A 22,016-nucleotide genomic window follows, 5' to 3' on the forward strand; every position below is an offset into this window, starting at 1 on the left:
TTTTGAAATACTACCTGCATTGTTGATGGGTTATTTAATCTTTATTAGAGTGTGAAGGTGAACAGCTTTTTATAAAGACTTGAGCAAAGAGGCATGAAAAAGCATTGTCTTCCCTGAACTGTATTGGCTGTATGCTAAAGACAGTGGGCAGGGGGAGAAAGCTGTGTTGCTGTTTCTCATCAGTGAATTTTTTTCCTCCCCAGCTTCTGAAATTTGAAGACTGAATCTGCTTTCATTGCTGCAGCAGTCACACCACCTTCAGTCCGGTTTCATTGGAGGAGGTAAGCATACTGTCTTCATAAGGCTCGGAATCTGAAGAACTTTGCAGAATTTGGTAAATGGAACTATTACATTGTCATGCCTGCTTACAGCTTGTGTTTGAGTTCTTAAGAATTTGAGTGAAAGCTGGAGGCTTGCACTTAGTCTCCACAGCCTCTGTAAACTATTTCTGAGTGTGGCTCCTGGAATCTGAAAGTTCTGTTTATTCACTGAGTAATAACGTTAGTAGTGCCAACAGCAATAGGAAGCCCACAGTAACAGTGCTGAAATTATATAAAAATAGTGGGGTTACAGCAATAAACAACATCATTTGCCCTTTTAAAAACACCAAGTTCTGATTCAGTTTGTTTTGGAATGCTAAATAAGGCAATATGCTGCTTTCAACTATGGCTGTACATCGCTCCTTGCGATCAGCACTGTGTGCGTACCCTTAAGAGAAGACTTTGCCTTGTCTATAGACGAGTGAGCAACTTCAGCCACCGTACTCACGAGGAGCATGGTATCATCAGGAACAGTAGCGTAACACACTGGAATGACCTAAGCCAGATATGGTCCATGGTACGCATACGCATCTAGGCTAGTGGGTACGCTTTCAAAGGTTTAAATAATGTTCTGTTTAATCGTTGCCAACGGTCAAAAGAACAGGTTAAGCACAGTCCAAAAGAAATAAACAGATACACAAATTAGATCCATTAGCTGCTGTGGCTCCTTGAGTTCAGGTAACTCAAAGGGTGTACTATCAAACTACTTTTCAGGTGTTTGCATGTCAGCTCTTTATGGAATTGTTATAAAACTTGAGTATTGAAGCCATTCTCCTGTAAATTCTCAACACAGAGCCGTGAACTACTTTTTATTTTCCTTTCCCATCTACTTACCATCTTTAGCAGCTAGATATTTGCTGCATTAAAAAAGAATTTTACAGGGGAGAGAAGCAGGGAGTCTGGGTAGCAGAGTCCAACAGGACTGAAACGTTAAAGCACTGTTGAGCCAATGCACTTGTTGAAGTCCTTATTTTACTTAAAAATTATACAGAGAAATATACAAAAGTGATGCATTAAATCAGTTTCATTTGCGTAACGGACCTTTATGGATTTTAATTTCCAGTCACAGACCATACACACATCGACTGATACCACGTTTTCTCCTTACACGATAATCCTCTGCCTTTCACTTTACAGGAGCTGAGAATTGGTTTAATTCTAACCTTCCGTTTAAAAATATTCCTGTATGCCTTTATGAAAGGATATTAAAAGGTAAACTAAGTTGAAAGTAGTAAAGCTATAGTGGGCTCCTTACTTTGAGTCAAAGGTTTACAAAATAATGCTCTCAGAATGTAGGTTACTCAGCAGTTTTAGGAAAGTTGTGCCGTAGTGCGCGCAGCCTTTCAGCACAGTTGCTGAACTGTCTCCAGGGAACAAACGTGAAAATGAGATTTCCTAGTTTTGGTGAATAAAGGTATACAAGTACACGCATTCCTCAATCATCATCTTGGTTAGTCGATGAGACAAATACTGATTTGATGTACAGCATTTGAAAAAGCATGTTATTTTTATTTTTTCAAAAAACTTAATTTTGAAGAGGTTGTCATGAAGACACATGATGTGGTGATTTCCCCACCCACCCGGCATTTCCAGTGCTAGCAGAATTCCACACTAACCAGCCAACTATACACCCTTACTCAGCCCGAGTGAAGGAAAAAACTGAAGTTAAAGGTTTCAATTTCCAATGCTGCTCACTTGAACTATTTAAAAAACAACCTAGAAGCAGGGGCCTTCAGAGGCACCGACGTTGCTAGGTTTGAGTGCTGTATTCAGAACAGAATCAGGTTCTTGTTTGCTAATATTTCAAAAAGGTACTTGAATTAGTGAGTCCTCACTGCGATATTTAACAAAATGCAATTATTTTTGTTAAAAACGAGGATGAAATTTCAGTGGAACGCTAGGCATATGTGCATTTAGCTGCAGTAGTGATTTAAGGAAAAACACAAAACCCCCAACAACCAACCCCGAACAATGCACCCTGATCACAGTGTTAAAGCACCAAACTACAGGATGTCTGTGCTCCAACAGCTGCAATTAACTCCTGATTTTATTGTCTTTTTTAAACTTTGATCTACATTCCTGCCCTGTAAAAATCAGCTTTCTCAAGGAAAAAAGAGAGAATGGCTAGTTTCAGGTAGTGCAGTAAGACTCAGTATAGCTCCTTTAATTTCTTTACATAAGTAAACAGACTTCTATTTATACCAACACCCTGGTCTGTACTTTCTTATTTACATGAAACACTTTTACATATATACATGTTAGCAAAATACAGGGCTTCTCCCAGAACCAAATGCATTTCAGCTCTATCTTCTGTTACACAACTAATGCTTTAAAATAAAAAAAAAGGAAAGCCCACCTCACTCGTTTTCTTATGCACAATGATTCCCTTTAGCTAAATACTAAAATCGTATTTATTTCCTTCCCATGTAATACCTTCTCTAGTTCCAGAGCACCATCAGCTCCAGACTGATACTTGCAGTTCACTCTGGCAGTAAGGAAGAGGTTTCAAGAGTCCAGCTCTAATTGTTCTTGATTTTCACTCAGTCTTAACATAAGCTGTTGTTCGTAATAAAGGCTCTTTGCATAGTTTATTTCTTGAGATAGCTTTACTGCAAGAACTTCAGATTTCACTTTCACCTGCAAAAAGAAATGATTTTTCTTAATGTGGTACGGCTATCATCGAAAGCAGAATATATTTATTTTTTACTACTTCACTAACTGAAGGGATTAGGTTTGAAGTCTCCTGGAAGGAACAGAAATGTTTCAGTGGAGATTCCTTCTCAGTGCTGAGGCTGAAGTAAGGAAGAAGTGAGAGAGGGAGAGACAGGTAGACAGAGAGAACAAACATCTTGCAATACTTGAAGTTACTTCCTTTGCTTCCCCTCCTACCTTTTATCTGGCTTGTCTGTTTGGAATGTAAACTGACGTGGGTCAGGGGTGAGCTTGTAACCCTGTCTGTAAAACAGACGCCTGAGCAACTACTGTAATGAAGCAAAAAACCCCCTGTAATGGGTTTTAGCAGTGAGAGTTCTGATTAACTTCTACATGCATGACATAAACACTTTGCAGTAAGAAAGGTCTATGTATAGGAGGAGAAGACTAGAGTAAATAGACAGCAAAGTACCTAAGTTTCATGTATGCATTGTAAAGTTAAATACACATTTCCTACTGTAACATTTCTGCTTGCAGGAGTATTTTAGATTTTGCCTTCAGCTTTTCTCAGGAGTTTAGGGAGCAAGGTCTATGGTTACCTAAACCTTTTCGGCAGCAGCTATTTTCACTGCTGACAGAACAAAGTTTTCGTTGTTATGCAGCAGAGGAAACCAAACACTAATGACTACAAACACTTTCAGCACCAGTACGTGTATAAAGGGGAAAAGAAACCCCCCCACACGTGAATGAAACAATAGGTGCTAGGTCCTTACCATTGGTTTTTGTTGTGATGGGCCTGGCATTGCGACACCACTACTTGTATTAACAGCTTTCTTCGTCAACTGTATATACACGTTCCCATGGTCTTTTGAAACAAGGCAGTGGTAGAGATCATCATACTTGACTTCTAGGAAGATGGCCTCGCGGTCTGTGTAATCACCACTCTTTAGGAAATAAACAGCTTTAGATGAAATGAGAACACAATAGCTGTCTATGTTCTCCACTGCTATGAAGCTGCAAAAAAGAAAAAAGGAAAAATTATTCACTTGAAGCTTAAAATAGTAAACTGACAAATGTCTTCACCTGTTACGTTTTGAGTGATCTTTGGAAGTCTTTCAGAAAAATTAATAGCGTAACATGTACAATTCATCTGTAATTAATTTAAACCGTTCTAAAAATCAAGCTGATGAAGTACCCTCTCACCCAGTTAAAAAAGATCATGCTGTAATCAAATATTAGCGCTAAATGCCTGGCTTCTAGCTTTGGACACGAAGAGGGCATATAAAAATACCCTTTAACAAGGCTTAAGAAGAGTAATTTTCTTGCACTGGAACACTGCAAGTCCTAATAAATTTAATTGTGAGTTCAGTTCCATTGCTGATACGTGGAAGGTTTGCAGACATTTATGACAAGAGCATTATCCTTCTACACATTGTAAACCTACTGTGCTTCCTTTTACCACACACCTCCCTTGCCTCGGAAAACAAAAAACAAGTTTAACCTGCTGCCTGGATCAGTAGCTAGAAAAGAGAAATTAGCTGTTTAACACTGGGGTGAAAGGTTAAGCGGCAAGCAGGTTTCCCCAGAGAGATTAGTCTGAGTGATGAATAGTGGAGGTAGAAAAGAGTGAGTTAAGAATATTGAGAATTATGATGGCTGAAAAGGTTGATGTGTAAAAAAATAGCAGTAAGGAATGCAAAAGCAAAACAGATATTTCACACACAAATGCTTCTCCTCCACTTCTGATTTACTACTGAAATGAACCTCATTAGTGGGTTTTTTAAAATGCTGAAAAATTCAGAAAATTAAGTATGAAATCTTAACCAAGAAAGACTGCTAAATAGAGTAATAATGAATGCTCTGTCAACAACCCACAGCAGCCGAAGTGTATCTATCTGTAAGATTCTCGTGCTGTCAGGTTCAAAATTACTATTTTCTGAACTGTTGCTTGTACAAATCTGTCTGCTGTTGTCCTAATACATTCTGCAAAATGCTCCACTGTCTTCGAAATCAATGAAGATTGTTGCTACTAAGAGTTTTTGTTAGATCAGAAAAGCTTACCATCTCTAAAACTACTGTCGGCTCTACCGTTACAGTAACACTTTGCACAAATTACTCAGAGCTATAGCCAAATAAACCCATAGCTATAAATGGAATTTTAATAGCCAAAAATATTTCAGGAGGTCAGATCATGGTTTCTTTTTGTGGTATAAAAGAATAATTCCAGTAATTTTCTATTAATAGTCCTCTGAAAGATGGTATTCTGCACGGAACTTGTCTTTCTCCCTGCCCTATGCCTCCTAGCCACGTCAGCCGACAAATGCTCTTGCTTCCATAAACTTGAGAAAGGCATACGCACTTACTCAAGTTAACAACTAATACTTTCATTTAAGTGCTGAGAGGAGCACAGCCATCCTATTAAAAAAAAGGCCTGTAAGGTACTTTGTCCAGATCTAACCTTGGATGAAACATTGAATTGTGTTCCTTTAAGTAAAACAAAGCGGACAAAAATGTGTATTTCAGCTTAAAAAAAACCTTAGGTGAAAGACAATGTTAACACAGTTACTGAAACTAGCCCCTCAGTTTTCCATCAGAGTTCAAACACTTCGAGGTAAGGTTTTTTTGTCTTTGAAATAAGTTAATTAGGATGGAGAGTGATATTTTTTATGAAGTGTCATAGAAAACTTAAATTTTAAAATAGAGCAGCATTACAGCCTGCAGAATAATAGTCTTGTTCCTTAGGACAGGCACATAAAAGCAAGTACAGTATTTTACGGAGATCCTAGCTTTGACTCGGGTCAGACTTCCACTAGAAGTGGAACCAGAGGAAACTTGCTGGCACATTGGCTTTCTTTGCTTCTTTTCCAGCGGGGAAAGAAGATTAAAAGGTGATTATCAGAACCCCCTAATACTGTATCACTCTCCTTAGCAATTGGCACAGCAAAGTTGAGAAACTTGAGTGGGTTTTGTATGCCCACAAAAGCAGAACAGCTGTTTTCCTGATGTATGGTATTACAGCCCGCTATACAGGGGGCGTCACGGAGAGAACTGAAGCACTAAAAGCTACTACAAAGTTCAGTGGAAGCAACTGGGTAATCAGACTACAGGTTTGTATTTTCTCCGTAAGAACAACAGATTATAGATCTAATTTTCCATACAAGATTTTTACTGGTGTCATGTATATATTTTGAGGACTGGAAACAGAGGCCAGTGATTTAATGGTGAAGCACAGAAACATTAGCTAATTTGTAGTTCAAGCTCTACATTTTGTTCTAAGTTTGAGTCATGCATCATTACCCATTTTCTCTTGCCAACTGTTACTTTCTTCTCCGTGTCTAGTTCTCAAAATGGGTATTTAACCTTTTAAGATACTACTTCAAGACACTTTCTTTTTTAACCCCATATTTCTACACTATTAAAAAATCTCAAATTAATAAAATGAAAAATTAAATGAAACATGATCCAGTAGAACAAAGTAGAAGCAACCAGTTCTCTGGAGAATTTGTGGGTTTTTTAACAACATCAGGAAGTAATCACACAATATTTTCCAGAAGTGAAACAGTGAGCCTAACTGGAAAAAAATGTGGAAACATTTAGTTAGAACAGTAGAGCAAGGTATTAAACCCCCTTTTATGGATTTAACTCTGAAGGAAAATATGCAAATAATCAGGTTTTTAAATGTGTTTCTGATTATGATACTAGGATAAAAGTCAGAGGCATAATTTTGTACTTACTTTCCATGACAAGAAACACTGTTTTCTTGTTGAATGATGTTCCTAATGGTGAAAGTCACAGTGACTGAACAGTGTGACTCAATGACAAAAGCCTACTGATCTGCTTATGGGGTACCCTTGCAAAAAGGTGACAATATTTTCTTTTGGTCACAAATTGCTCTCTTTCAATTCTCCCTACCGAAGAGCCAGACTGTATATGCATAAAGACACTTACATGAGATGAAAACATGATTAACAGGAGTGTAAGATCACAGGGCCGCAAGCAAGTGGCAGATTACAAACTCTATTAACAGGAGTGTAAGATCACTTACACTTGCCGCAAGCAAGTGGCAGATTACAAACTCTTCCTCACAGGCAGCTAAAGGTAGAATCTAGAGTGGCACGTGGCTTTCAGAGCCTGATCGTTGACACTGGTGAAATTAAGATAGCCTGCTGAGTTGGCACCTCCCTCTACGAGCTTCACCAGCGACAGTGCTTAACTACTTTGCCTTGGCAGATACTCTGATGGATAATAGATGCAAAACACAGTATCTTACACTCTCCACTGAAAACAGCTGTTCAGGTAACTGTGGTAGAGATCGGGTTAAGTAATGAATTATGCCTTAAGACCCCAATCCAACAAGCTGACGTCTCCTGTAGAAACAAACGTACAGTATCTTCCCCTGCGTTCACTCTATGCAGTTTTTTTTCATACTCTCAAACCTGACCACTAACAACATTTATACACTCTTTTCACTTGCTTTCATGAACCCATATCCAGGGCATTCAAACGTACCCATACAAATTATTCAGTATTGACTTTTCGGGGGGGGGGATTTTGCAGGTTATTTTGGTCATTAACTGTTAACAGCCGTAGCTTAGGAATAACATGTGCCACAGGCATCTAAGTTAGCTTCTCTCATATCTAAACCAGAGCCACCTCAGAGCCCGCTCTGTGCAGGTCAGTGGTGGTTTGTGTATTGCCGTCACAGAATCACTAGCCACTCTCCTAGGCTTTGGGCTGTGAGAAACAGACGATAAGGGACAGATAGATATGGGAAGAGATACTAGTTCTGCCTGTGTGCACGGTACAGAGGAAGAGGAGTACAGGGTTAAAACATGCACTTGTTTTATCAATGCAGTGGAGGATTGGACATGTATTACACGTGTTAAATGGACTGATGATTACTTAGAAACTTCCTGAGATTCCATCTTTTGTAATGATAGAAGGGGACCAGGAACATTAATAGGAGCAGGAGTCAACAAACCAAGGCTCCAATTCTTCCACAGCCCGTATGTGATGTGCGATCAATGGCAGTTGGCAACAAGTGAACCAAAGGAGCCCTGTGGCACCTGCAGTGAGGTTTGTATACAGCCAGTGGACAGGCCACTGTGGAAGTCATCAGGTGCTCATGCTGTGCTGCTAATCGGTACCCAAGAGAAAACAAACAAAACATGCCTGTGTGTGCGCACGCATGTGTAAAGCGGTTTTAGTCCCTCTTCCATAAAGACATGAAGATACAATGGCAGCAAACAGAACTACTTAAAGTAAGTGTGTAAGTCCGTACTTACAACTCATCTTGGATGTTGTCAGTCAGTTTGAAGAGCTGTTCTTGTCCTTCTGCTTGACTTTCTAAATAGCGGGGCAAGAGCCCTTGAGGTCCTCTACAGCAGCGTGGCTTTCTCACTCTCTCCGCTTGTGTCCTACATGCAAAATGAATGCAGAAAAATGACTTAGTGCAACAGCAGTGCTTTTCCTTCCACTTAAACCTGTCAACACACAAAGTTTTATTTATTTTGAGATACGAGGTGTGACAAAGCCTTTAAAAATACAAGGTCTTCACAAATACAGCATATAGATTCTGTAAAATCTGTAAAAACTCTTAATGAGTTTTACTCATTTGACTGTTGATTTCTCACTTCTCTACAGAAAATAAGAGTGCATCATCAACCTAGATAGAGCTCACACTGATGGACAGAGTCAGTAGTTTGCAAATTGATGGGTTACAGAAATAGAAACATGCAGTTAAGACAAAAGAAAAATCCATGGTTAATTAGAGTTTCCATAGTAGGGTTTAGCATACTTTACTTTTCTCGAGCGTCTGTTAAAAAATGACAATAATAAAAGACACACGCGTGTGGCCTAACAGACATCACAGGTTGATACTGGCCACGGTGCTAAAGAACTGCAGGCTAGGTTCCTCCCTTAGCAGTATTTTGTTAAAAAATAATATTCTGAATTCCTTTAAGCTTTTGGAACGCCCTACCCCTGAAGAGTTGTGTTACAGGCTGCCTAGCCCCGCGTTAGTCTCTGTCCTTTCCCAACAGCATCCCTCTGGTCTACTGCATGCTTTTTTGTATCTCTTTCAGGCTACCGCTGTTAGCAATTTTCCAAGCCAAACGCACCATTTTTGATTAGTGCTCTCTACTTCCCATCTTGATGCTTTGTACAGATCCTGTACAATAAACTGCTTCTATCCTTTTTGATCAAAAGACAGGAAAAATATCCCATGTAACAACCCGTTTTCTTTTTAAGCTGCTTGGCAATAGCACACAAGCACACTTGCCTTCTAAGCTTCACTTTCTGCAGATGTTTTCTCTGGAGCCTTGTTTCTTGCTTACCTTTCCCTTTCAGCAGTCCTGTCCCAGACGTGAAAACCACCCAGCCTTTAAAACTTGTTTTCCTTCGAGTCTTTGACACCCTTGCCTTTTAATGGTGACAGGCATGGTTTTTTGCCCCTTCCCTTCTTGGCTGCAGTAGATGTTCCTGGAACAGAATCTCTTCGTCTCTATTCATGACTTAGCATCATCTTTGCTGCCCTCCCATTTGGGTGACTGGCCTCTCAGTGCGTTTTGGCTATTGTTGCTCTGTCTGGTATCAACAACGCATTTTGCAAACAAGGTACAGAAGCCAAAGATACCGGCTTTCCAGCACAGCAGAGAAAAACAACAGCCAATTTATATTTGTCATACATTATGACAATCTGGTAAGTTCTGATTTTCTTAATGAGATTATTACATCCCTGACCTGCGTAACAAATTACAGTGGCTCAGAAGTAGTGCTTATTGCTGATCCTCTTTGAGAGAAACTTCAGGAGAGACAAGAAGCTCTTGACTTCACTTCAGCTGAACTATGGTTACACTAAGATGGAAAGTCAGTTTGTCAGCAGGGAGGATGAAATGAAGAGTGGAAATTCTCCAGCTTTTATAAGAATGCGAAACAGAGCGGGGGCTTAAGAAACCATAACAAATGTTGTCGTTAATAGTGCCAGTAAAATGTTAACAGTCAAATTTTCAGTTTTACCTCTGCTGACAGATGTTCTCACTGCTCTACCTATCCTGCTGCACTGCTTTGGTTTTGGTTAGATGTTCATTAGTTAATTACAGTGTTATGCATCCAAGCTAAAAAATACCAGTATGAAAATTGCCATTTGCCACACAAAGGTACTAAGTTTTCCTCATTTGCAAAAAGTGCAATGTCTTAAAACTGTATTCTTCCATTAGTAGCATTTCTCTGACTCAGAATAACCTAAACACTAGGTAAATTCACATATATAATGATTCTATGATTCTATAAATAGATGACTTCTACAACTTATGTACGACTTAAAACTGTTCCACTGAATAACAGCTGTATGCAGTGGTTAGAACGTCACTATTAAGTACGATGACTCTAGAGCAAGTCACCTCTCCTGCCCCTCAGATTTTTAGATATAAACAGAATTCATCTGTACCAGGTACAGTACGTGACAGTATTGTTATCTTTCTGAACCTACACCAAAGGTGAACAAATAAGTGCCTGTTTTTAGCTATCAGATTCTTACAAAGTAGTAAACAGAAGTATGCGTTTGCCTTCATGAAATGCAAAATGTTGTGGCAAAGTTCCAAAGAAATTAAAGGGTCCCAACCAGTGTTATTCACATCTTGCTGTTTGTTCTACTTCCTAACTTCCAAAAGCAGTAAAATGGCAAAATTTCACTTCTCCAAGAAGCCCCCATTGGGGGGGGCTCTCTACAGCACCTGTAGCTTCTATTGACAAGTTTAAAGAGTGAACGTCTGAAGCGTAATGTACAGTTTTTAATTAACTGTTGGCCAATCAGTAACTTTTTACTTAGACACTTTCCTGTCATGCATTCAGGAAAGTTAGACAGCCATCCGTATGGGAGTGAGCAACAACACTGCCTAACGGTTTTTACATTAACCATCTTTCAGATAATAAACATTCAACTGTGCTGTTTTCTCTAATATTCTGTAGTACCGTGAGAAGAGGTATCTGAAGCACTGCAAGAAAGACTACTGTAAAAATGAGGAAAGAATAGGGCCTTTCAATCAGACCTGTTCCATAGAAACCAGAACATCAGCGAACACTGGTTTGGTTTCTAGTGTCTGGCTTAGAAGCAGATCAGAGAGCAAGTACTAGTAGTACAAAAGTACTAGGCACCACAATGAATTTCTGGAAGGGTTGGCAATTTCTGAGTTGTGGGTTTGGCTGTGGGTTGTTTGTAGGTTTTGTTTTTGTTTTTAAATGGAAGAAGTACTTAAGAGTCCAGTGCTTGCTGTTCCCACTGCTCCTCCATGCTAAAATGTTCATCCTCGTGATAAAAGATAATTCTCATCTTCATAATAAGGTCAGCTGTTTTTCAACTAAGTGCCACTAGAGCTAGCATAAATTGCATTGATTTAGTCCATCAGCCCCTTGGCAAACTGGTCTGTTTGGTCTGGACAGCTAAAAACATTCCACATGACTTGATTTTTTTAATCTAAAAATTTGTTCTACTGTCTCAAGTTACGTTCTGTAAATAATAAGCAATGCTGATGAAATACAAAAAGCTGAAGATTTGTAAAGCAGAATGAACGGTGGTGTGCCCACATCTGTGTTACATTAAACATGCACTCAACAGATTTGCCGATTCTTTTTTAATAAGCACACAAAGGCAATACAAGACAGAAATGCCCTCACGTCTACTAGTCACAGCAGGGAAGAGTGCTGCTGAATGAAGACACAAAGAGATTGGAAATCATGTCACAAGGTTGAGGCACACACTGCAGTTCGTCACTGTTCAGACGAAGCTGAACACTGGAGAATCTCATTTCAGATGACTGTATGCACGCTAAAAACAGTTAACAGTGTTAATTGGTTGGCTTTTGCTTAACAGTTCACAGAATTCTTGTGATTCAGTTGATCAGTTTTAGGCCAGAAGTTTTGTAATTGAGCAGATCACTGACCCACTGATGTAAGAAGTTGTTCACGTATTATTGGTGATAATTATTTACCAACTTAGATCGAAAAAACTCTACAAGAGACATCACATGGTTTACAGAATTACTTTTATCCTTGTTCCTTCACTACACGTTTACCCCTGTCAGGTACTCTGTCAGCTTTACACTATCAGGTACGTAGAGGTGATTCTTGCTGAGGTGCATCAATACACAGTGGTTTTGAGAACAGTAACCTTTACTCATCTTTGAGTGTCTTTGGGACCTAAAAAATTTCCTTGAAGTGTACCTAGATTGCTTTGACAAAAACATTAAAAAAATAAAAAATCAGAAGGTATCAGGCTGTCAACAGATGATAGTCTGTGAAAACAAAACACTGCACTTCTAAAATTATATACAAATAAAAGTGTGTGTGTGTTTTTGCTATTACATCTTTCAGTTTCCTCAGTACCACACCTAGAATTATTCAGAATAAAACAACTTTAGGAAATTTAGCAACTTCTCCTGAGAGAAAAAAAGCAACAAGGAAAACCCTATGACCGACACAGCAATCACTACAACTTTTCATTTAAAATGCTTATCATCTGTGGAATTTCTGATCTGTCCTCTCAGTAAGAGAGCAGCACTGGCAACTACAAATCTGTTCAAAAAGCCCAACTTGAGCACGTATACAGATTGTGATCCGTAATTGGAAGAGTGCAAGGACACCCCAAATCCTGCACAAACAACAGCTCTAAGTGCGAGGAGGTGCAATTCCAGCATCTGAAACGAGTATTTAATGGAAGATGCTCTTCACAGAGACTTCACCTGCTGTACTGCCTGCCTGTCACCAAAACCCCGAGCCCACTGTAGCTGACAAACACTGCTGTGCAAATCAGCCGTGTAAGCCCTCCAAAGAGATCTCCCTGGCCACAGGGCTCTGGGCTTTCCCCCACACTCTCTAGTAATAATTTTCTTCAGCTAGACCCAGTTCTTGCTGCCAAAACTTCCAGCAACTGTCATCAATGTGTCGCATTCATAAAGGTGTGCCAGTTTTAACAACCTCATCATTGCAACCCACTTAAAGCAGTAACTTACTGGTTCTGGTACAGCTCAAATTCTGTCAGTGTTTCCATTGTAAACTTGTTTTTTCAGGTTTGCATAAAATTTATTGATAAAAGCCTGCTCTGGGCTGTAACTTGGCATACTGACTTTCAGCCTGGGAACAATTTTTATCCCCTTGAAATACTTATAAAACAACCTTAGTTCAAACAAAGGAAAATTGGCAGGTAATATAAGCCTATGAAACAATCCAATTGCTGCTAGTATTTTGAAGAAATAATATCAAACCTGTTACTTACTTGGCTCCAGAAAAAGTCTGCTTCATCAATACAGGGAATGCTTTGTCTAAGGAGGCTTTAGTGCATTTCAGACATTAAGTAGTGACTTAATCTGGTAAGTTAAAGGAGGAATAGCCTTACATCTTGTATCATAAAATATGCAACAACTAAAATACCCACTACAGTTGCTCGAGTTCAAGACTGAATTGTACCTGCAGCCTTCCCTAAGTATCATCATCCCAGGCACATAATTTCCACAAAACATGGAATGAAGACAGTACTTGTCTCAGAGACATGTAATGGGAGGACACAGTGTAAAGCATACTCAAAAGTGCCAGAATCAATTAAATGCTAAACAATGTATACCTTAAAAACTATCCTAAAAGCTCAGCCATCACAGCAACAAACTACATATGATGCAGCCATACCACAGGATTGTAAGGATAAAAAAAATGAAACCAAATGTATGCCATTTCTGATACGGTCTGTATTTCATATCACACCTTTGCAAAATACTAAAAATCCACTATTTCCATGATTCTTTCCTCACTGATGTACTTACTTTGTTTCAAACGTTGAACCCTTGCGATAAGCAGGAATGTCCTGAGCGTAAGGGGACGGACAGTGTTATTTTTTATGTCCTAGTTCTTTGTGTCTGAGAACATTAAATGACTTGGAATTTCGGAAAAACCTATGGCAATCTAGATTTCATGTTCCGTTGTGACTCTACGGGCAGACGGTAATGCTGCATTTCAGAGGGTGAGTACAGTTGCCTCCTTCCCGGTGTTGGGCTTTGGGGCAAAGCAGTTCCCAATTGGGCAGGTCCCAATAGGCAGATAATTTCTTGAAGACTTGATGCCTGAACCCAGAGGTTTGGCACAGCTCTGTGATGGAATTCATTCACCGATTCAGACACAGATGCTTTTAAGGTGTGTTAAAAACGCACACACAGTGCAGTCAGTCTGAGTGTTGGATTTGGCATTAGAATGGCTCAGTTAGATGCAAGAATGTGTAAAATCATGAGCCAGACAGCTCCCTGCTGACTGCATATCTGAGGAAGCTTATATGCACCGTTTATTCCGTGCATTTGCTGGAATATATTGTGCTTGTTAAATGTGTTCCCAAAATGCTAGTTTCAGGCAGAAACATGCAAATAAATGGTGCCTAGGGCTAAAACCTCCCACTTACAGTCAAATCCCTCCTCTTTTGAGGGATCTACCAGCTCAGATGCTGAAGACCTTTATCTGACCCAATATACTTTTAGGAGAACTGCAGCATGCTGAAGAAGCAACTGTTTATCATGTAGGCTGTTCCTGCCTACTTCTTAGAGATGTAGCTCTTCCTCCCCTTCCCCTTTCTTTTGTATACAAGATCAAAACAAAATTGAAAACTATTCATTGGTTTTATGACTGTATACAACTTCTTCAGGCTCCAAGTTCAAAAGGAAGTGAGAAGAGCTTAATTAAGACATCAAGAATCACTTCTTTAAAAACAGCAGAGCAGCAGATGTACTCACCCAAATGGCACGTTCTTATGACGTCCATATTACAAATTCAAGATCTGTGTAAGCTCTATGTGCTTGCATACTAGACAACTGCATGGCACTTAACACCAGTCATACTCTGTGCATCAACCAGTGTTCAACCTTTGGCACTTGCTCCACCCCGACTGCAACAGCTGTGCAGCTAACCAACACTTTTTCAAGCACTTTGATATCATCAAGCTTAAGACGACAACAGAACGTAACACTGCCATCTCAGTTTCCAATTTCTCCCAGACTCTTCCTGTACTGATCACAGAGCGATGACTAGAGTTGTCGCCTTAAAGTTTCCTCTCTCACAAATGTGTTGAATGCTCCCATTCACCTGATTCAATGTAAAAGATAGGGTTCTTAGCAGGGATTTCTTGCAAACGTGAGCTGAACATGCCTTAGTGAAGATTAAAGTGCCCAGGGCCATAACGTTACTCTGCCTCAGGGCACAGCACGAGGTCTTAAAACTTTTGAATACAGTCTGCTGACGGGCAGGGCAGTGTAGTAGATGGAGCATTAGTCTGATTTCTGTGCACGTTTAAAATGGTCCCATCCCACCCCATCAATGCTGGCCAAGCAATGCCCAGTTACTGCAAATGCAAACGTGGTCACCTTACTTGGAGTGTAACAGAAACGTTTCCATATTGTACTCCTATCTTTCTGGGAAAGCAAATCCGCTCTGGGGAAAAAAGCAAACCGGGGGCCTCTGCCCAGCACCAGGACATTAACTGCTAGGTGTGCATGAAGAGCTATGTGGAATGAGCTATGACGACTGTATGTGTTTTCTCTTCAGACCCTCCTTTATATACTTTTCAGTTAGTACAACCAGGGCAGCAACAGGCACAGCAAAGTCTTCTAGGACAAACTTCACCTAACAAAAAGTTACTCAGAAAGTTTGTTTTGATTCTTAAAGTTAGCAGTTGCAAGACCAATTCGAATCAACTGGCTGTACTTAAAAAACTGATAAAGAGCGTTCCACATGTTAACAAGAACATTAGGTGAAAAAATTATCTATAAAAATACCAGCCACATGCTAAATGAGGTGACATCAAGGCAATAAATAGCTCCATCTGTATGAAAGAGTTTGTAGAACAACCCAGAAGACGTCTCTGAACAAAAAAGTAACTAACTATGGATAAAGCAGTACTGAAAAAAAGTGGGTTGGACTTTTTTTCGTAAAAAAAAAAAAAAAAAACAAAAACCGTGCAGTGGTGCCAGGTAAATAGACTGGGGCAATATGCACTTATATCCACGCTGCTCCCGTCTGTGCTCATCTCTGCTCCTAGTGTACTTCCTTACAGTCTTTATTGCAGTTTGGTCCTTTTGATTCATTGTTAAAGTTGTAAAGCATTTTGTACTGTCCTTACAAGCAACGGACTAGGGCTCACAGGATGTCCATCAAACAGATGGTATTTCTGAAGCTTGTATTTACTTGATCCTTAGGTGCTGCAGAGCAGGCAGAAGAAGTAAAAATTTTCTGGCTTGCTAGTCTTTGGCTTCATCTAGTAAAAAAACCCGCATGCTGCTTTTCTCTCTATTGTTCTCCCTTCCTTAGATAAAAGTGCACTTTATTTGATGTAAAGTATAGAAGATAGTGTACTTTATCTGAGTTCAGATAAAATAAATCTGCTGCACATTAGAAATCAGACACATGTATTTTTTCCAAGTGAAGAAAGTTGAAGGTTTACATTTTTAATAGCAATGTGACTATTTCTGAATGGCAGCAGTATATATTACATGCAGTGTGAGAGGGTTAAACAGGACAGCCTCAGCTCTTTATAAACTTTTGCCCTCTGGATATGTACTCATTGGCTGCTGTACAAGACTTGAGCTGTATTACACGCCTTAACGATATGGTTCAACTGTCGGTCAGGCTCGGGGCCTGGCAATAGGCCAGACCGCAATCAATGGGACACAAACCTCCCCCTTTCAGATCATCACGAAGGCTCATATTATCTCCTTTTTGTCGTGCTGGTTAAATTTATGGAGCAGAACCCCGAAGCTGCATTCCTTGGCTTGGGCCGGCCCACGCGGGCCTCCCTTTGTTTGGTACTGTAAGCGAGGCGTGCTTTGGAGGATTGCAGGGTTGTTAGTTCAGGCACTGACTGTTTGCTCATGACTGAAATGAAAAGAGTTCAGTGGAAGGGCAAAAGGACAGCACAAGTGTAAAACCCCATCCCAGCAGGCCCTGGGCTCCCATCTACAGGCTCTGGACTAGGACCGAACAGAAAACCTCACCGTTAATGACAAAGGAAAAAATCTGTCTAGTAACAGGTAAACAGCCTAGCAGTACGTTAGCACATACCTTGCCGCAAGGTCCCTTGCTTTCAAGTAAGCCTGTAATTACTACCTAAATATGCACCTCAACTAATCTGGCTTAAAATACTGCTTAGAAGTAGTATTAGTTTTAAAGCAATGCTGTATCTTTTAATTTGAAAATAAAACCTGTCAGTACAAACAGTACTACCCGTCCAGCCGCGTGGTTTAATATTTCTACCATTTTAAACGTGGAGTAACCTCAGAGAACCTGATGCCGTGGTATTTATGCTTGGGAGGAAGACGTAGGAAGTAATTCTAGTAAGACACAAAACTACTGGAAATGCAGTATGCAGAGGAGAGAAGACTTTCATCTTGTATATAGCATGCATTTCCTACGTCTTTATATTCGGTCTCAGAATGGAAAAAGTCCACCTTTGGGTATGCTCAGATACCCTCTACTCAAAGCTTTAGTACTGTGGTAATTAAAGCCCACTTCTTGATACAGGTCACAAAATTAAGGATGTAAAGAAGCCTTTAAAATGATCTCAAGGCAAAATCATCTGGAGTGAAGGCAAACGGAAAGACAGCTTGAAAGATGGTATTCCAAATAGACGCAAGAAAAACATACATACATGGAAAACCACAAGGACTCTTATTGATTATGCACGTAACATGAGGTACCCGTGTACTCATTCGTCGGTACAGAAACTATCTATGCTTACCTTCGTCAGTATCAGACTAGTAAAACTTATTCCCAGAAAGCTGCCCTAGACCTGCTGTACCAGACTTCACCCCTTTGGCACAAGCAGCAGATATTTCAGGACATGAGCTCATACAGCCACTGCACTGGCGAGCAGTTCATGCCATTTGTGCTTTAGAAATAAGTAAATAAACAAATGCTATATTCCTATTGCGTTACACCAGCTTCATCTTTCCTACTATTTTTATGAACTGAAAATATGAGTAAGAGGGCAAAAAGATATTATAAAAACCCGCAGAATGTGTATTAAATTTTTTTCAAATCTGGGGATCAAGTCTGACTGGTTTAATGCAGTCTGATGATTTGTCCTGGTACATTCCAACAGACACGTCTGTTTTGAATAAAGCTTTTGTTCGTTTCTGGGGCGCATACTATTTCAACTTATCCCACCTAACTCTAAGCAAGTAGATTTGTGAATGGAAATTGTGAGTACTTTATTGGCCGGTCTTCGATGACTTTTTAGTTTGTTCTGCTGATGCTAACGCATGAATGTAAGTTTTTCTTTTTCAGTCTCTCCAATTCCATTCTAGGAGATACCACTGCAGACTAGTTAAATCTGCAGCGCTCTGTAATTGTTTCAACCCAAGAAAACTATACATAGAATACACCAAAACAGCAGCATTGTTTAGCGGAGTGCTTTCTGAATAAGGAAGGATCTAAAAAACACGTGGATGCCAGAAAACAGGAAGCATACAACACAGTAAAAGATATTCCTTTTACTTTTTGGCCTTGGTGTCCAAAAGCTTTTGCTGAAATATAATTAGACAAAATATGCAGGCTCTAGAAATGCAAGTATTTCCTAAGGAAATAAAATTTTCTCCTTGTCTAGCTGTTAACTAAAAGGAATGCATCTAAAGACTGTGAAGTGGGCACACAGTGTAAGAATTCCGCTTTGTGTCGCAAATGCAGTCCTCTTAATTGTCACTTCAAGTGTAAATAGTAGAATGAATCTGTGGTAAATCCAGCAAAGGATTTATCAGCTCTTTTCAGAAGGAAGTTCATAATTACTTAAATTTCTGATGGACTATGCCAGGCCTACGTGACAGCGCCTTGGATTTAACCTAACTGGAAAACATTAGTTACCTATTGCAAAGGTCCGCCTGTCCGAAAAGAAGCAACTTCCCCATGGCTTCAAAAGTGCTGCATTTGAAAGTCAGCAAGTGGTGTACCCATGATGTCCATTTTCAGCCATTTTGTACCGGACTGGCCTAATACAACATAACGCCTTTTTCTCACAAACTTGCACCTTTTCCAAACCAGTTATCAAACACAATGAAATCAAGCTTAATCTGGTTCCTGTTCTGAACCCAGCCATAGCAGCAGTCTTTTGTTTAATGCAAAAGCTACACACGTGTCACTCGATGCAGTACTGTTTAACCAGTGATGGAGACATACTTGCCTCTAGTTGTAACTTACCAAAGGCGCTAGAAAATATTTTCGTTTTGTGGAGCCTACCACGGTAAAACCCTTGTTTTAATTGGGTTTTTTGAATTGATGCAGTACTGTTTAACCAGCGATGGAGACATACATACTTGCCTCTAGTTGTAACTTACCAAGGCGCTAGAAAATATTTCGGTTTTGTGGAGACTATCACAGTAAAAACTCTGTATTCATTCAGTTTTTTTGAAATTATTTGTTGCTAATAATGAATGGACATCTAAAGAAAAACATAATTTCACATTTTATGCTCAGCTAACTACTCGGTATTATTCACTTTAATGTTTTCCATTTTCACTCATCTATCCTCCCCTTGCAACATTCCCTTCCAGTGCCCCTGTCCCTTTTTGTCCCTTGACCAACAGGCTGAATGCATCCAGGGTACCTTTCTGCCCTCAAATGTCAAGTTAAACACTGATGTTTTAGTGGAAAATCCTTCTTACTTACAAAATAGATGCTGGTATTTAGAATGAGAGTTCAGTCCCTCATAAAGTCTGCCTTTTTAATGTTAACAGACATGCTACCGACCGTGAACCACACAGTCACACAATGTGACCACACAGTTTTCTTAAACCAGGCTTTTGTTCAGTTTTAACAGTAGGAATACAGTCTGTCACGGCAAAGCAAAAAGGCTTTAAACAAAAGAAGTTACACAAGTTTTAACTAAAGGTTTAGCACTCCCTATTGGAATTTAAACCATCTAGAACGTCTTTGCTAACATGTAGGGTACATAAAAACCCAGAAGTAAAATGCAAAGGGGAGCTCTAATGAACAGCCTTTAATGAGCAGCAACTTTAACCCCGGGCTTGAAAAAAGGTCTTTTTAAAAATAGGTAAGGTGTTTGTTTTCAAGTTTTCCTATCTCAGACCCTGCTACTCAAAGTCTAGCTCAAAAGCTCCAGAGGCTAATCAGATGTAATATCTGTAAAATATAAGAGCTGTATGATTAAACGTAGCCTAATGCAAGCCAGTAATTGCTTATTTTTTCTAAAGCCGCCTATTACTTAAAAACATTTGTATGCAGCAGATGTGACGGTAACCACATCTATACAGTATTAATGAAGTATTACGTTGCTGCTGTAGGTCCAAACACTGTGGTTTTTTTCTTCCACTCCTTCCAAATAGTTAAACTGAGTCAAGTTCAAAAAAGGGGACAAAGACAACCAACTGTAAAGACAACTGATTACACAACTATTCTAAATACAAATGGTATCTAGTAATGCAGATACCTAGCAATAACCTCCTGGAAACATTATTCAGACGTAAAGCAAGGTATTTGCAGTAATGCATAAAAAGGCGTTACAGTTTGGTTTTACAGCGGGGACCAACTTACGTCCATTCAACCCTCTAAAAAGGAAAGGAAGAGGGATATGTTAGCGCAGAGTTTGGATTCTCCAAATCATCCGGACCTCTGTTGGGTGCTAAGCAGCTAACAGTGCTTTCCTACAATGAACAATGTAGGGACACAGGAAATTGTGACATTTTTATACGTGTGGCTCTAGAATTATAGACTCTGCAATAAAACATGATTAAGCAAGCTGAATGTTTTAAAGGTTCATCTTTCTTTTACTATATCCTGAGGATTAAAAAAAATAATGAAAACTACATGCATCAGAGTGATTTTCTTCAACCACGCATAGCAAATTCTGCTTTATTGTGAAGAACAGAGGCTGTGCTCCCAAGTAATTACCTTCCAGCTCTTTGTGCTAGAGGGGGAAGGCAAAGGGAAAAAACTGAGACGCCCAGCCTGTCAGTCCTGGAGGAGGGTGCGAAATAAAAGCTGTGTTCCCCCCCTGCCCCTTATTTCTTTCTCACACACAGAAGTTCTTGGGCTTAACTCTACTATCCTTTATTTCTAACGTCAGATCCCTTTGAAAATTATATTTTTATTTCTTGAAATAGTAAGTTTTATTAACTAAAGATTGTCTTCTTTAGGATTAGTCACTGTATGAGTACGTAGAGATTCAGAAATGCAGTGAAATGTGGGACGGCAGTGCACTCCATCCTCAATTCTCATTATTTTAGGCACTCCAGAAGAGTAACCACATGCCTCAACTGCTTGAATTCCTTCCATAGACCTTTAAGGGGAAGTAGACCGGTGGAGCGAACATGCAAAGCAATCTTGACAGGAGTCCACTCACAGTCAAATATGATCATTGCTTGAGACTTTTCTGACAAAAAACCCTATTAGTTTCTTGACATACAGCATGTGAGACTTATTCCTGTGTAGTCTAGGGAAGACTGCACTTCTTTCTAATCCGAGTCATTCCTTTGGAAAATAATTCTGAGTAAGGGCGAGAAAAAAATAAATCATTCTTACAGAAGGCTGTAGAAAAGAAAACCATAGTCTTTCTACTAGCCAGAAACATCTCATGGCAGTAAGAAGCAATCTTCGAATAGACAAAAGCAATAGAGAACTGTTTTCTGTTCATTCTTAAGGGTAGCTTCATTTATTTAGAAATAATTTTAGGTCTTAGATGGTGAATAGTATCTCTTTCTAGTTAAGAAACTAAAATAGCCGAGGTGCATTTTCAGAAAAAAATTTAAGGTTTCGAGATGAAATTATCCATACTGAAGAGGTACAGGGCTGCGGTTTGAAGAACTCCTTCCCCAACATGAAAATCAACATTCACTTACGCAACAAGCAAGAGTAGACATTTGAAGAACAGAACAGGATCTCCAACAGAACTACACAAAGTTACCAGTGGTAAATTAAAACCTAACAGTAGAATACTGAGCAGGTGAGAGTGGTAACAGAAAATGATTTAAAGCAGGGAGAAGCGTCTACCGAGGTGCTGCAAAATGCGTG

General features: G+C 39.5%; 1 protein-coding gene across 1 annotated transcript in view; it reads right to left on the reverse strand.

Moving 5' to 3' along the window:
* Positions 1-1,271: 1,271 nt before the first annotated feature.
* VPS13D (vacuolar protein sorting 13 homolog D) overlaps positions 1,272-22,016 on the reverse strand; it is a 111,156-nt gene continuing 90,411 nt past the window's right edge. Inside the window, exons 69-71 of the mRNA XM_009289605.1 lie at positions 8,258-8,389; positions 3,746-3,986; positions 1,272-2,957 (exon numbers count right to left, since the gene is read on the reverse strand). Of these exons, the coding sequence (XP_009287880.1) occupies positions 2,826-2,957; positions 3,746-3,986; positions 8,258-8,389 (505 nt within the window). The 3' untranslated portion in view covers positions 1,272-2,825. The remainder of the gene's footprint in view (positions 2,958-3,745; positions 3,987-8,257; positions 8,390-22,016) is intronic.

Source organism: Aptenodytes forsteri, unplaced genomic scaffold (assembly GCF_000699145.1).
Source record: "Aptenodytes forsteri isolate BGI_AS27 unplaced genomic scaffold, ASM69914v1 Scaffold61, whole genome shotgun sequence".
Classification (NCBI taxonomy): Eukaryota; Metazoa; Chordata; class Aves; order Sphenisciformes; family Spheniscidae; genus Aptenodytes; species Aptenodytes forsteri.